We start from the raw sequence: 15,054 nt of genomic DNA on the forward strand, positions 1-15,054 counted from the left end.
AGGAGAATGCAATGGCACCCTACTCCAGTACTCTTGCCTGGAAAATCCCATGGACGGAGGAGCCTGGTAGGCTGCAGTCCATGGGGTTTCTAAGAGTTGGACACGACTGAGCAACTTCACTTTCTCTTTTCACTTTCATGTATTGGAGAAGGAAATAGCAACCCACTCCGGTGTTCTTGCCTGGAGAATCCCAGGGACAGGGGAGCCTGGTGGGCTGCCGTCTATGGGGTCACACAGAGTCGGACATGATTGAAGTGACTTAGCATAGCATAGCATCACTTTCTGACATAAGCATGGTGTCATCTGCGTATCTGAGGTTATTGATATTTCTCCTGGCAATCTTGATTCCAGCTTGTGCTTCTTCCAGCCCAGCGTTTCTCATGATGTACTCTGCATATAAGTTAAATAAGTAGGGTGACAATATACAGCCTTGACGTACTCCTTTTCCTATTTGGAACCAGTCTGTTGTTCCATGTCCAGTTCTAACTGTTGCTTCCTGACCTGCATACAGGTTTCTCAAGAGGCAGGTCAGGTGGTCTGGTATTCCCATCTCTTTCAGAATTGTCCACAGAAGCACACTGGCTGAGACTGCACAGAAGCGTGGCCAAGAGGAGCTACCCCTTGCCCAAGGTCAGGGGCGGCAACCGAGAGTGCCAGGCTGCGTTGGCACAGGAGCGGCTGAGAGAAGCTACCACATGCCCAAAGTCAGGGTGTTGGCCGGGAGGAGCAACCCCAATGAGAGGAGCAACCCCATGTCCAAGGAGCGATGGCTGCGTGGGTGCAGGAGGGCCGAGAGGAGCTACTCCATGTTCAAGGTCAGGAGGGGCAGCGGTGAGGAGACACCCCTCGTCCAAGGTAAGGAGCAGCGGCTGTGCTTTGCTGGAGCAGCCGTGAAGAGATATCCCACGTCCAAGGTAAGAGAAACCCAAGTAAAATGGTAGATGTTGCAAGAGGGCATCAGAGGGCAGACACACTGAAACCATAATCACAGAAAACTAGCCACTCTGCTCACACGGACCACAGCCTGGGCGAACTCAGTGAAACCAAGCCATGCCCTGCTAGTAACCTGGGGCCAGACTGTGGTGGAAGATGAGGGTGACCTCCTGATCGCCAAATTCAGGCTTAAACTGAAGAAAGTAGGGAAAACCACTAGACCATTCAGGTATGACCTAAATCAAATCCCTTACCATTATACACTGGAAGTGAGAAACAGACTTAAGAGACTAGATCTGATAGACAGAGTGCCTGATGAACTATGGAATGAGGTTCGTGACATTGTACAGAAGACAGGGATCAAGACCATCCCCATGGAAAAGAAATGCAAAAAAGCAAAATGGCTGTCTGAGGAGGCCTTACAAATAGCTGAGAAAAGAAGAGATGTGTAAAGCAAAGGAGAAAAGGAAAGATATACCATTTGAATGAAGAGCTCCAAAAAACAGAAAGGAGAGATAAGAAAGCCTTCCTCAGCGATCAATGCAAAGAAATCAAGGAAAACAATAGAATGGGAAAGACTAGAGATCTCTTCAAGAAAATTAGAGATACCAAGGGAACATTTCATGCAAAGATGGGCCCCATAAAGGACAGAAATGGTATGGACCTAACAGAAGCAGAAGATATTAAGAAGAGGTGGCAAGAATACACAGAAGAACTGTACAAAAAAGAGCTTCACGACTCAGAAAATCACAATGGCGTGATCACCCACCTAGAGCCAGACATCCTGGAATGTGAAGTCAAGTGGGCCTTAGGAAGCATTACTATGAACAAAGCTAGTGGAGGTGATGGAATTCCAGTTGAGTTATTTCAAATCCTAAAAGACGACACTATGAACGAGCTGCGTTCAATATGTCAGCAAAATTTGGAAAACGCAGGACTGGCCATAGGACTGGAAAAGGTCAGTTTTCATTCCACTCCCAAAGAAAGGCAATGCCAAAGAATGCTCAAACTACCGCACAATTGCACTCATCTCACACACTGGTAAACTAATGCTCAAAATTCTCCAAGCCAGGCTTCAATGATATGTGAAGCGTGAACTTTCAGATGTTCAAGCTGGTTTTAGAAAAGGCAGAGGAAACAGAGATCAAATTGCCAATATCCGTTGGATCAGCAAAAAAGCAAGAGATTTCCAGAAAAACATCTATTTCTGCTTTATTGACTATGCCAAAGCCTTTGACTGTGTACAAAGAAAGAAAAGAAAGTGAAGTTGCTCAGTCATGTCTGACTGTTTGTGACCCCACGGACTGGAGCCTACCAGGTTCCTCCATCCATGGGATTTTCCAGGCAAGAATACTGGAGTGGGTTGCCATTTCCTTCTCCAGGAGATCTTCCTGACCCAGGGATTGAACCCAGGTCTCCAGCATTGTAGGCAAATGCTTTACCATCTGAGACACCAGGGAAGTCCTGAAAGTGAATGTCACTCAGTTGTGTCTGACTCTTTGTGACCCCATGGACTGTGGAGTCCATGGAATTCTCCAGGCCAGAATACTGGAGTGGGTATCCTTTCCCATCTCCAGGGGATCTTCCCGACCCAGGGATCAAACCCAGGTCTCCCACATTGCAGGCGGATTCTTTACCAGCTGAGCCATGACTGTGTGGATCAACACAAATTGTGGAAAATTCTGAAAGAGATGGAAATACCAGACCACCTGACCTGCCTCCTGAGAAATCTGTATGCCGGTCAGGAAGCAACAGTTAGAACAGGACACGGAACAACAGACTGGTTCCAAATAGGAAAAGGAGTACGTTAAGGCTATATCCTGTCACCCTGCTTATTTAACTTCTATGCAGAGTACATCATGAGAAACGCTGGGCTGGAGCAAGCACAAGCTGGAATCAAGATTGCTGGGAGAAATATCAAAAACCTCAGATATGCAGATGACACCACTATTAGGGCAGAAAGTGAAGAGCTACAGAGCCTCTTGAAAGCGAAAGAGGAGAGTGAAAAAGTTGGCTTAAAGCTCAACATTCAGAAAACGAAGATCATGGCATCTGGTCCCATAACTTCATGGCAAATAAATGGGGAAACAGTGGAAACAGTGTCAGACTTTATTTTTTTGGGCTCCAAAATCACTGCAGATGATGACTGCAGCCATGAAATTAAAAGACACTTACTTCTTGGAAGGAAATTTATGACCAACTTAGACAGCATATTAAAAAGCAGACACATTACTTTGACAACAAAGGTCCATCTAGTCAAAGCTATGGTTTTTCCAACTAGTCATGTATGGATGTGAGAGTTGGACTGTGAAGAAAGCTGAGCGCCGAAGAGTTGATGCTTTTGAACTGTGGTGTTGGAGAAGACTCTTGAGAGTCCCTTAGACTGCAAGGAGATCCAACCAGTCCATCCTAAAGGAGATCAGTCCTGAATATTCATTGGAAGGACTGATGCTGAAGCTGAAACTCCCAATACTTCGGCCACCTGATGCGAAAAACTGACTCATTTGAAAAGACCCTGATGCTGGAGAAGATTGAAGGCGGGAAGAGAAGGGAACAGAAGATGAGATGGTTGGATGGCATCACCGACTCAATGGACATGAGTCTGAGCAAGCTCTGGGAGTTGGTGATGGACAGGGAGGCACGGGGTCGCAAAGAGTCGGACACGACTGAGTGACTGAACTGAGCTGAACTATGCTGGGTCTTCATTGCTGCACGCGCTTTCCTCTAGTTGCAGCGAGTGAAGACTACTCTCCAGTTGCAGTGCGTGGGCTTTTCATTACGGTGGCTTCTCTCATTGTGGCTCCCGGGCTCCAGAGCACAGGCTCAGTAGTTGTGATTCGTGGGCTTAGTTGCCTCACAGCATGTGGTATCTTCCCAGGTCAGGGATTCAAGCCATGTCCCTGGCACCGGCAGGCAGATTCCTTACCAAGCCGCCAGGGAAATCTGGTACGTGAGTTGTTTACCCTGGTGAGTAGCTGGCTGGGAGCTGAGGCTCACTGCTGACGCCCAGCAACCCGGGACCGCAGCAGACTGCCTATCGCTAGTCCAGAGAAAGATCAAAGTTCAAAACTCGGTTTCTACCAGATATTTATCACTTTTGCACCATTTTAAAACCAAAAACTCTGAAAAGTCGTATTGTCCAGGGTCGGGGACCATTTGCATATCGACTGGGGAAAAGGACAGAACTATATGCCAAGACTACATTTGGGATTTGAAATTAAAATCTCAATGCCATTTACGTTAGCTCCTGCAAAATGAAATACCTACATGTGAGTTTTACAAAGTACGTATAAGATCTACATGAGGAAAACTACAAACCTCCGAAGAGAGAAATGGAGAGAGAGTTCACGTCTGTGGGTACAAAGATTCAACACCGTCAAGGTATCAGATTTTCCCAACTTGATTTGTAGATTCAGTTCAATCTCATCAAATTCCTATCAAGTCGTTTCACGGGTATTGACAAACTGAATCTAAAGTTTACAAGGACAGGACGCGAAAAACCCGGGAAAGCCAACACAAGACTGAGGCAGAAGAACAAGGCTGGAGGACTGATCCTCCCCAACCCCAAGACTCGCCGTCGAGCTGAGGCAATCAAGACGGGTAGCGCTGGGACCTCCCTGGCGGTCCAGTGGGGAAGAATTCGCCTGCCATTCAGGGCACTCAGGTTCAATCCCTGGTCAGGGAACTTAGATCCCACATGCCGCAGAGCAAGTAAGCCCGTGTGCCACAACTGCAGAGTCCACGCACCACAGGGAACGACCCTGCAGCCCCGACGCAGCAAAAAACCAAAAAGACAGTGTGGGGCTAACAAGTAAAGTGATGGAAGAGAACACAGTCCAGAAACAGACTCCTACACACAGTCAACTGCTCGTCGACAAAGGAGCAAAAGCAGGAAAAGGGAGCGGAAACGGTCTCTGACAAAGTGTGCTCAACAGCTGGGCCGCACACACAGAAACCACGAACCAGAGCCAGCCGCCACACACCTCACAGAAGCCACGAACCAGAGCCAGCCGCCACACACCTCACAGAAGCCACGAACCAGAGCCAGCCGCCACACACCTCACAGACACCACGAACCAGAGCCAGCCGCCACACACTTCAGGAGAACTGACTCCAACTGGAACGCAGACCTGAACATAAAACGGGAAACTATGATACTTCTAGAAGATAATCCAGGAGAAAACCTAGATGACCTTGGGTTCAGCAATGACTTCCTCCCAACACCACCAATGCACGATTCTTGAAAAGTAAGAATTGATAGGCTGGGTTCTTTTAAAATTTTCTGCTGCGGGAAAGACACTGTCAAGACAATGAAAAGACAAGCCACGGACCAGGAGAAACTATCTGCAAAAGACACGTCTGATAAAGGACTGTTATCCAAAATAAACAAAGAGCTCTCAAAACTCAATAAAGAGAAAACTGCCTGATTGCAAATTGGTTCAAAGATGGTAACAGACACTCCGCCAAACATGATAAAAGGCAGCAAACACCCCTACAGGTGCCCCACCTCACGTGTTGTCAGGGAAACGCAAATGAAAACAAGAGCCTGCTGCACAGCTACTGGAACAGCCAGATGCTGACCACCGGCACCGGCACCGGCGAGGAGCTGGAACGACCGGAACTCGCACCGTCCTGGAGGGGGTGCAGCCGCTCCGGAAGCTTGCAGGCTTCTTAACACACTACACGTACTCTCACCACGTGGTCCAGCAGTTAAGCGCCTTGGTATTCACCCAAAGGAGCTGAAAATTTATGTCCACACATAACGTGGGTGTTTGCAGAAGCATTACGCGTAACTGCCAACATTTGGAAGCAAGCAAGGTGCCCTTCAGTAGGTGGATGGATAGGTACACTGCAGTCCATCCAGACGTGGACTAACCTTTAGTGTCAAAGAGAAATTAGCTCTCAAGCCCCAGTGAGACCTGGAGGAACCTCCAGTTCCTATCACTAAGTGAAAGCAGCCGATCTGAGCAGGGCACACGCTGCAACAGTCCGCGTCTGTGATACTCAGAGGAGGCCACACTCTGGAGCCAGCAGAAGGCTCAGTGGGCGCCAGGGTTCGCGGGTGAGGAGGGATGAACAGACGGAGTTCAGTGGGCACCAGGGTTCACGGGTGAGGAGGGACGAACAGATGGAGTAGAGAGGACTTTCAGGCAGGGAGCCTACTCTGTGTGAGGACATGAGGGCAGAGACGTGCCATCACACACATGTCCAGAGCTGCGTGAGGCACACCACCTTGAGAGAGCCCAGGGTAAACGGGGGGCCTGGGCGGTGACAACGCGTCGGTGGAGCTTCGCCAGCCGTAACAAACAGCAGCTCTGGGGTGCTGACGGGGGCGGGGCTCCCTGTGCGTGGGGGCGGGCTGGGGCGCGCAGGGCCACGGGAAACCTCTGCGCCGTTCTGTCCCTTTCACCGGGAACCTGAAACTGCTCTAAGATAAAAGTCTTTTTAAAAGTCTTAGTGAAACAGAAAGAGAGGCTCCACACAGCCACAGGCGGATCTCTGAAACGATCCTTCAATACATAACATTTAAAGTCCAAGGTGTCTTGTGTGGGAAATCGGCAAGCCAAGGAGCATTCACAACACATCTGGAGAACAAACCCAGGGTGAGGCCTCCTGCCCTCCCAGCATCGGTGCCAAGACACCACGACATTCATGCAGGGCGGCTAAACGACCAGACGGGCAGAGCTGAGACCCGACACGCAGCAGACGGGTCTGCAGTCCCCGAGGACAGCAGGGCTTGCCATGTTTGGGGAGGACTGGATCCCTACTCAGATGACTTTCGAAACTAATTCTGGGTGCTCCCCTGATGGTCCAGTGGCTAAGCCTCCACGCTCCCAGTGTAGGCGGCCCAGGTTCAATCCCTGGTCAGGGAACTGGATCTTACATGCCACCAGATGAAGCCGGGGATTGTCACAGTGAGGGAAGGAAGTCGGAGAAGCAGAAATCTCACTTATACCGAGACAGAAATGATACAAATGAACTTATTTAGAAAACAGAAACAGACTAACAGAGAATGAACTTACGGTCACCAGGGAGAAAGGAATGCAGGGAAGGGGTAGCTAGGGAGTTTGGGATTGAGGCGGACACACTGCCGTATTTAAGACGGACACAGGGAACTCTGCTCATTGCTATGTGGCAGCCTGGAAGGAAGGGGGGTTGGGGGGAGAGTGGGTACGTGTATACGTATGGCTGAGGCCCTCTGCAGTCCACCTGAACTATCACAGCATTGTTAATCGGCTACACCCCGATGTAAAATAAACAGCTAAAAAAGAAGTTCACGTGCCGCAACTAAGACCTGGCACAGCTACACACACGCACGCACACGCACGCACACACGTGCGCATGCACACACGCGCACGCACACGCACACACGTGCATGCACACGTGCACGTGCACACACGCACGCACACACGCACACAGAAAAAAACCTTCAAAACCCAAACAAATTCTGGGGGATCAAAGACTTAAATGTGAAATGTACAACTTTAAAATCGTTAGAAGAAAATACTGGAGAATATAGTCATGTTTCAGGGTAAGAAAAATTTCTTAAGACAAAAATGCTAAGGATAAAAGAAGCAGCTTGATAAAGTTGATTGCATTAAAACTAAGGCTCTGTGTTAAAAGAGAAGCCACAAATTAGGAGAAAATGTTTGCAACACATTTAAATGACAAACAACTAGCGTCCAGGAAACATAAGCATACTTACAAACCAGTAAGAAGACAAACCGCCCAGGGGAAAACGGCGTGGAAGATGCCTGTGCAGAATGACGACCAGGAAGTGAACACACGAAAGGGTACTCAGTCCCACGAGAGGCAAGAGAAACAGAATTTCACCCCGCGGGACTCACCACCTGCCAGTCTACATCTGACACACAGGGACGGTCCTGGCCGCACAACGCGCTGCTGGACAGGCACACCAGCGGGACCCCGGGAACATGCGAGGAGGAGGGCGCAGTCACACCAAAAGGCTCTGAAGGGCGGCTGTACCTACAACCATTTGGCATGGACCAAGTATGGCCATGGACGTGTGAAAGTGAAAGTTGCTCAGCCGTGGACTGTTACACGACTATACGGTGGACTGTACGTGGCCTCTACAGTCCATGGGATTCTCCTGGCCAGAATGCTGGAGTGGGTAGCCTTTCCCTTCTCCAGGGGATCTTCCCAACCCAAGGATCGAACCCAGGTCTCCTGCATTGCAGGTGGATTCTTTACCAACTGAGCTATCAGGGAACCAAACTTCAAGGACCTCTTGGCATGGACCAAATGTCCTGCAAAGCCAGGAAGTAACACTTACTACTGCAAACTAACACAGTGGTCCCTCAGAACACCGCGCTGAGTTTCTGTACGAGCTGCTTCTGGGGATACACACAAAAGAACAAAGAGCAGGGATCTGCACACTGTGCTCGCGGCAGTAAGGTTCACAACAAAGGTGAAAACAACGTTCACCAAAGATGAAGGGATACACAAAACGTGGTCCAGCCCACGTGACGAAATATTACTCAGTCTCAAGAAGAAAGGACCTTCCGACATAGGCTACGACCTGGATGAACGTTGAGGACAGTTTGCTACGTGAAATAATCCAGCCACTAGAGGAAGAATCCCGAATGAGCCCACATCTGTGAGGTCCCGAGAGCAGCTGGATCCACGGGGGTGGGAAGCAGCCTGGTGGGGCCAGGGGCTGGGGGTGGGTGAGGAGTGAGCATTTCCCAGAGACAGCGAGCATGTCAGCTCCGGAAAATGAAAAGCACTTCTGGAGATGGGCAGTGATGCTGTTCACACAACGACGTGAATGTGCTTAAAAACGGTTAAGCTGAGAACCCGCATGTTACGCGTACTGTACAATTTTAATAAGAAGGACATTACTGCAATCGCCGAAGAAAATTCCCAGCATCGCTGTTGGAAACAGAAATGTACCCAGCCTCTGGCCGGCCTGAGGCATCCCTGATCCTGTGTGTGGTCTCAGATGCAGGCGCGGGAAAGCCTCGTCCCCATGACCCTGTGCCCCCGACCCCTCACCTCGCTCGGGACACGCACACCCAGGAGCGGGGGCCCTGCAGGCCTGCACCCCTACATGGCTGCACCTTCCCCCGGCCTGGTCGGCCGCACCTTCCGTGAGCGGCCAGCAGGGGGCGCCGGCGTCGAGGAGAAGGGCCGGGGAGGGGGGGCGGCGCTCAGGCCGGAGGAGGAGGGGACCGCGGAGGAAGGGACGTGCCAAGGCAAGGCGGACGGGGTGCGCAAAGGGGGACGGGGTGTGCGACTCAGGCCCAAGGACGCCACTGCCCTCAGGGGCAGCAGACCACGCTCACTCCCCAGGGGACCCGCGGCGTCTCCACTCGGCTTCTCCAGGCGGTGCTGCTACAAGCGCTGGCCAGAGACCCCGAGGAGGCCGGAATAAGCCTGAGAAGCCAGCCCCCCGCGCCTGCCGACGGCGCCGCCTTGACCGGACGCGCCTCAGCCTCACCTGCACGCGGCCATCCAGCTCCTGCCCTGCCTGCCCGGCCCGCAGCGCGCCCTCCAGCGGCTCCGCGGCCTGCGCCACCGAGCGCTGCAGGCGTTCCAGCATCTGCTTCTTGTCCGGGTCCACGGTCTCCTGCAGCTTCGCGGAGAACGGCTGTGCGTGTGAGGAAAGGCCACACCGTTAGCCCCGCTTAGCAGAGCCCCGGGCTCCCTGCCGGCTCCACGCGGAAAAGGCCGGTCCTGCCCCCCGCCCGCGGCCTCCGGGGGTCTGGGTCCCGAGGGCGTCATCCCGCGTGTCCCCAGCAGGCAGATGGTGCAAAGGGCGCCGGGGCCCATCCCTCTGATGTGACCCTGGACTGAGGCAGCTGCCCTAAGGCCACGGCCAGGACACACAGGTGTCCCCCACGCCGCCTCCATCGCAGAGGCCCCACCGCTCAGCCTAGAGGATGACTGCTAAGCTCTAATTTTATTCCTTTTTTTTCTGGCGGAGATAATACATCATAAGCACAACGGCAATCCTTACTGTAATTACTAAAGGTGGTGATTAAGAAAGAGAACTTGCCTTATCTGACCTCAAAATATAATAACCATAATCTGTAATACTGTTTTTTCAAAACAAAATGTTAGACTGGAGAGAACTAATTTATTCAGGTAACTCTGAAAACCTCCAGGACCACCCACTTAAGAAGCCCGGCAGCTTCACCTCTTGGTCACATGCCTTTGATTCAGTTGTGACTCCATGTGGAAGGTTCCCAGGTCAGTGCTGACCAGGGTGACCTGCACTGAGCGTCTCCCGTAAGTGGCAGGAGGGGTCACCCGCGCCCCCCGCCCCCGCCCCCCCCTCGGTTGCCTCTGCTGGTGGTTTTCCCCATGGCCCGGGGGAGCTCCATGACGGTGGCCTCGCGACCCTGCGTGTCACGGAGCCCGCTGACGACGGTCCCCGTGCTGGGGATGGGGTGGACGGGAGGGACATGGGAACCCTGAAAGGCAGCGACCCACCTGCAGGGCGGCTCGCACATCCTCCAGCAGCTGCGCGGCCTGGGGCTGCGTCTCCCGGTACTGCTCGAACAGGTAGTTCTGCCGGGCCCTCTTGATGATCTGGGAGCAGAGGAGGAAAGCGGGGTCAGCCGGGCGGTGCACGTTGCCCGCGCAGAGGGCAACGCCAGGTGGGGGGGCAGGGTGGCTCCTCCAGGCGGCATCCGAGAACGCTGCTCCCCCTCGCCCTCCTGAGCGCGGGGCGGGGGGGGGGGGGGGGGGGGGGGGGAGGGTGTCAGCCCGAGCCCACCCTCCCCCACCCCTGCCCTGGGGGTCGCTCACATTTACCGGGGTTTTCAACAGCATCAAAGCAGGTGAACACAAAGCGTCATCGCGTAAATCGCAATACAAGTACCGCAGGGTGGGGGCGGGGGTTCAAATAGCATGTACTGAGCTGAGCTGGCTCAAGCCAACATGGGTTTATTAACTCATCCAAGGTCATTTCTTCCCTCATGCCATCTGCTGTATTTAAAATTTAATCCTAAGAACTCCCTTTACCTTATCGTCAATGTCCGTGATGTTCATGCAGTAGAAGACGTCAAATTTGAAGTAATCCCTCAGCACTCTTCTCAGGATATCGAAGGAGATGTAGGACCTGCGGCGACGGGAGACAGGCCTTTCCACCCGCACAGCAGCACGGCGGGAGGGGGCCAGCCTTTCCACCCGCACAGCAGCGCGGCGGGAGAGGGGCCCGGCCTGCCCCAGGGAAGCAGGTGGGGAGGACTCTCAGGCGCAGGAAGGAGAGCGTCTGGTCAGAGTCCACAGGGCAGCCTCGGGGCTGCGGGAACTACTTCTGCTTGGTTGCCTGGACTCTAGCTTTTCTACAGGGAGTACTAGCGGAATGAGAAGCTTCCACCTTTAGAGCTGGGCGCCGCGCCTCCACTCAGCCCAGGGGTGCTCCTACCTGGCGTGCCCCATGTGCGAGGCGTCGTAGACGGTGGGCCCGCAGCAGTACCATGTCACCCTCCTTCCATCTTGCGGCACAAACACGTCCTTGATTGGAAACGAGGGAATGACCGTCACGAGGGGCGCAGGACCAGTGCCGGCGGCTACGAGTGACTCGCGCACGTTCACAAGATCGCGTAGCTTGCAGAAAGCCGCGGTCTGGGCTAGAGCTGGGGCGCAGCACAGGACCCCTAACAGTGAGCTCCACGACCCAGGGGCCCGGGGAGCAGGCCCCTTCCTCCCTGGGACTCCACTCACAGACACAGGCCAGGGGTCAGGGAGACGAGCGTCCTGATTCTGCTGCTTTAACGAGAGCAGCCTCCGTTCATCAGGCACCTGCTGTGAGTCAGGCCAGAGCCGAGCGCGCTGACTGTCCAGCACTCGCTCCCAGAACAACGTGAGGAGGCAGCTTTCCTTTCCCAGCTGCCCGGGGCCCACACTCCTGGAGGAGCCGGCCTAGGACGTGAGGCCTCCCACCAACTGCCCAAGGTCTCAGGTCAGTTCAGGGCCTGCTGTTTCCAACCAGTCCACAAGGGGGACCCTGCCGCCCATCTGCTCAGGGTGCTGGCCCATAGAAACCTGTCAGCCCTGCTCAAAACCCCTGGAGGCCCTGATCCTGCTGAGCAAGCCCTGGCCAGTCCAGAGCCAACCAGCCTTCGCCCTCACACCTGCCGGGCTCCCGAAAGCAATGGCCCCGCTTGGCTGGCACCATGACAACAGATGCCACCACATGTCCCCCAGAGGGCACGCAGACTCCTGGCCCTGCACACACCTAGAGCCAGGAAGCTGACGGGCAGCCCCTCAAGGTGTGCCACACGGGTGTGCACGCGCGCTCCTGAACACAGCCCTGCGGAGGACGCTCGCCCACCAGCCGAGGGGTCCTCCAGAGCCACCCCTGCCCCCCGCGGCCCCCTACCTTCCTCCGCGTCAGGCTGTTGTACAGGCGGAGCTGGCATGGCTCAGACCCGGCTGGAGGAGACCATGCGGGCTGTGCACGCCGCCCTCTGCCTGCTGGGGGAGAGCACAGCTGGGTCAGTGCGGGATGAAGGAATACCATGGGGCTCTGACAGTGTGGCCCGATCCAGCGCCACCAACCCCAACCCCTGCTCTGCTTGCTCATGTCTGAGCGGCAGCGTGTCCCACAACCCCTTCCCCTTGGCCCGCCACACCCACCTTCCCCCGCTGGCTCCAAGCATGGGGCACCCGTGAGGCCGGAGGTGCACAGGCAGGCCACAGGGCTGGACTGATGCCCGCCCGCCCCCGGGAGGACACCTCTCTGGAGGCTTCAGGGGATGGGGACCATCTCCAGGCCCAGGAGCCAGGTCAGGCTAGAAAGAGCCACTGGCCCATGGCCGTGGATGGTCAGTGGCATGGCCTGTGGCCCAGGCTCATCTCCACCAGCAGGCGGCTGGCTCCCCACCCCCGAAACATGCGGGCTCCCAGGCACGGCTCTGATGTGCGCCCAGGGCTCCACCTGGTCCCAGAGCCTTTGGGAACAGCCCGCGGGCCATGTCACGGGGGCGGGGAGGGGGCTCACGGAGCCCAGCCTCCTCCGGTTACAGTCACCAGGGAAGCCCCGCCCTCCTCCCTGACCCCGATCTCCTCCTGGCCATTCCCCTGCCCTGCGGCTGTGAGCCCGAGCCTCCCACTGCATGAAGGGCAGGCCTGACGGTCTGCAACGAGGGCCTGGGAGGTGGGTGGGGTTGGAGGGTAGCTGTGTCCCAAGGCTCCGGGAGAGACACCAAGTCTTTACACCTTCCACCCCCACTCGGAGCACCAGTGACCCTCCCGCCACCCCGAGGCACTGCTGCACGCCTAACCTGGCCGAGCTCAACGGCCTGCGCGCCCCCTGCATCCCTGCGGGCACAGGCTTCTGGTCTCAATGCCGCCCCCACCCCGCTGCCGTGTCTGCAAGGCGACCGTCCTGCCGCCAGAGGACCGCCCGCTGCTCCCCAAGGGTCACGGAGACCTGAGCCCTGGGCCCGGCTACAGGCCACCCAGAGGATACACACAACCGGCCGGTGAAGGGGTGGGAGACGGCTGTGCGTGTGTACGTGTGCGTGTGTGTGCGCGCACCAGCAGGTGCGGGGGGGACAGACAGAACCACCCAGCAGCTCCCGACTCCAGGCCCAAGTCACGGACACACGGAAGGGCTCCTGTGGTCAGCAGACACCCAGGCCTCACCGGAGACACTCCTCAGAGCCCGCTGGGACGCCGCCTGCTGCTCCCCCCACCGAGAAGCTGCAGGTCCCCACACAAGAAATGCCGCTGCCACGGGGGGTGACGGGGAGCTGGCCGGAGCTGCTCACACGCACGCCCGGAGCCAGGGCGAAGGCGGGGCTCGCAGGACTGAAGGCTCGTGGGAGGGGCTGGCAGCGGCAGGACCCAGCGGCACAGGCGGGGGATGCCCTCCAGGACCTGGGGTCACACTCGGACTTCCGCGCCCCCCGGAGAGCGGCTACTGCCCAAGAGCTGGTGAGCAGTCACAGAAATGGGCACTCAAAATCCCGCGGCCTAAGAGAGTCGGGAGGCGTCCCCGGGGCCCTGGCTTAATGAGATGGGAGGGTCGCCAGAGGCCCTGGGGACCCGCTGCCCCGCGCCCGGCACCAATGGTCTCTGCCGGGCGCAGCCCCCTAGCTGTGCCCAGCCTTCCTCTGGCTGCTTGGGAACAGCACACATGCCTGCGCCTGGCACCCCCGCCCGGGCACGTGCAGAAACGCAGCTCTGACCCACGAGCACACCACCAGCACACCCGGCTCACCGAGGCCCGGAGAGTGAGGCTCCGGGCAGGGGGTGTCGGGAGTGGGGGGACAAAGGGGACGTGCCAGCCCGCGACTGCGTGCCCTGGGCACCACACGCACCGCAGCCTCGCAAGAGGGGCGGCTCAGAGGGTCACACCCTGGGGACCCGCGGGGCCACGAGCCACCCTCTGTGGGGAAGAGCAGGCCCTGAAGCTCCTCTTGGGAGGGGGATGGGGCAGTGGGGGGCGGCAGAGAGCGCCCCGGGGTGGGGGGCACCCGCCCAGGATAGGCTGGGGGACGTCTGAGACGCACCAGCGAGGCAGACGCTCGGCCACTGGCACCCAGGGACTCAGCAGAGGATACCGACCCTGAGGGCTCTGAGCCCCAGTCCACCAGGCATCTTGCCACTCGGGGTCCCCAAGGGCACCCTGGAGGCATCCGTGTCGGGGCACCAGGAAGGCCTCCCTGCCCTGGGGAACCCACGCCCTCCTTTGCAGGGGGGTACCTGCCTTCCCAATGGGTGCCTGTGTCACTCTCCCCACAAGCTCCAGGCTGGAGGTTGTAGCTCCAGACAGATGGCCACGCCAAGGCTGCGCCCCGCCCACCGTGACCCCACCCCAGAGGCCACGCCCTGGGGAGAAGCACCACCTCGGAGAAGCACCACCTCCACTGGGGAAGGGGCAACTGCAGCAGGATCACCCAGAAGCCAAAGCCCACCCCACCCAGGAGGAACACCACCCCACCTCCACCCCGTTACAGAGGGGACTGGCAGAGGGCAGGGCCCCAGCGTCCCAGGTGAAAGTCGCTCACTCGACTCTTTGCAACCCCATGGACCATACAGTCCATGGGATTCTCCAGGCCAGGATACTGGAGTGGGTAGCCATTTCCTTCTCCAGGGGATTGTCCCAGCTGAAGGATCTAGAAAAGACCCTGCAGTCTGCCC

General features: G+C 56.3%; 1 protein-coding gene across 1 annotated transcript in view; it reads right to left on the reverse strand.

Moving 5' to 3' along the window:
• CARS1 (cysteinyl-tRNA synthetase 1) overlaps positions 1-15,054 on the reverse strand; it is a 50,897-nt gene that overhangs the window by 28,832 nt on the left and 7,011 nt on the right. The window contains exons 3-7 of the mRNA XM_055580550.1: positions 12,287-12,381; positions 11,330-11,418; positions 10,924-11,020; positions 10,390-10,488; positions 9,395-9,544 (exon numbers count right to left, since the gene is read on the reverse strand). Coding sequence (XP_055436525.1) covers positions 9,395-9,544; positions 10,390-10,488; positions 10,924-11,020; positions 11,330-11,418; positions 12,287-12,381 — 530 coding nt within the window. The remainder of the gene's footprint in view (positions 1-9,394; positions 9,545-10,389; positions 10,489-10,923; positions 11,021-11,329; positions 11,419-12,286; positions 12,382-15,054) is intronic.

The sequence above is a fragment of the Bubalus kerabau genome, chromosome 5 (genome assembly GCF_029407905.1).
Source record: "Bubalus kerabau isolate K-KA32 ecotype Philippines breed swamp buffalo chromosome 5, PCC_UOA_SB_1v2, whole genome shotgun sequence".
NCBI classification, from domain to species: Eukaryota; Metazoa; Chordata; class Mammalia; order Artiodactyla; family Bovidae; genus Bubalus; species Bubalus kerabau.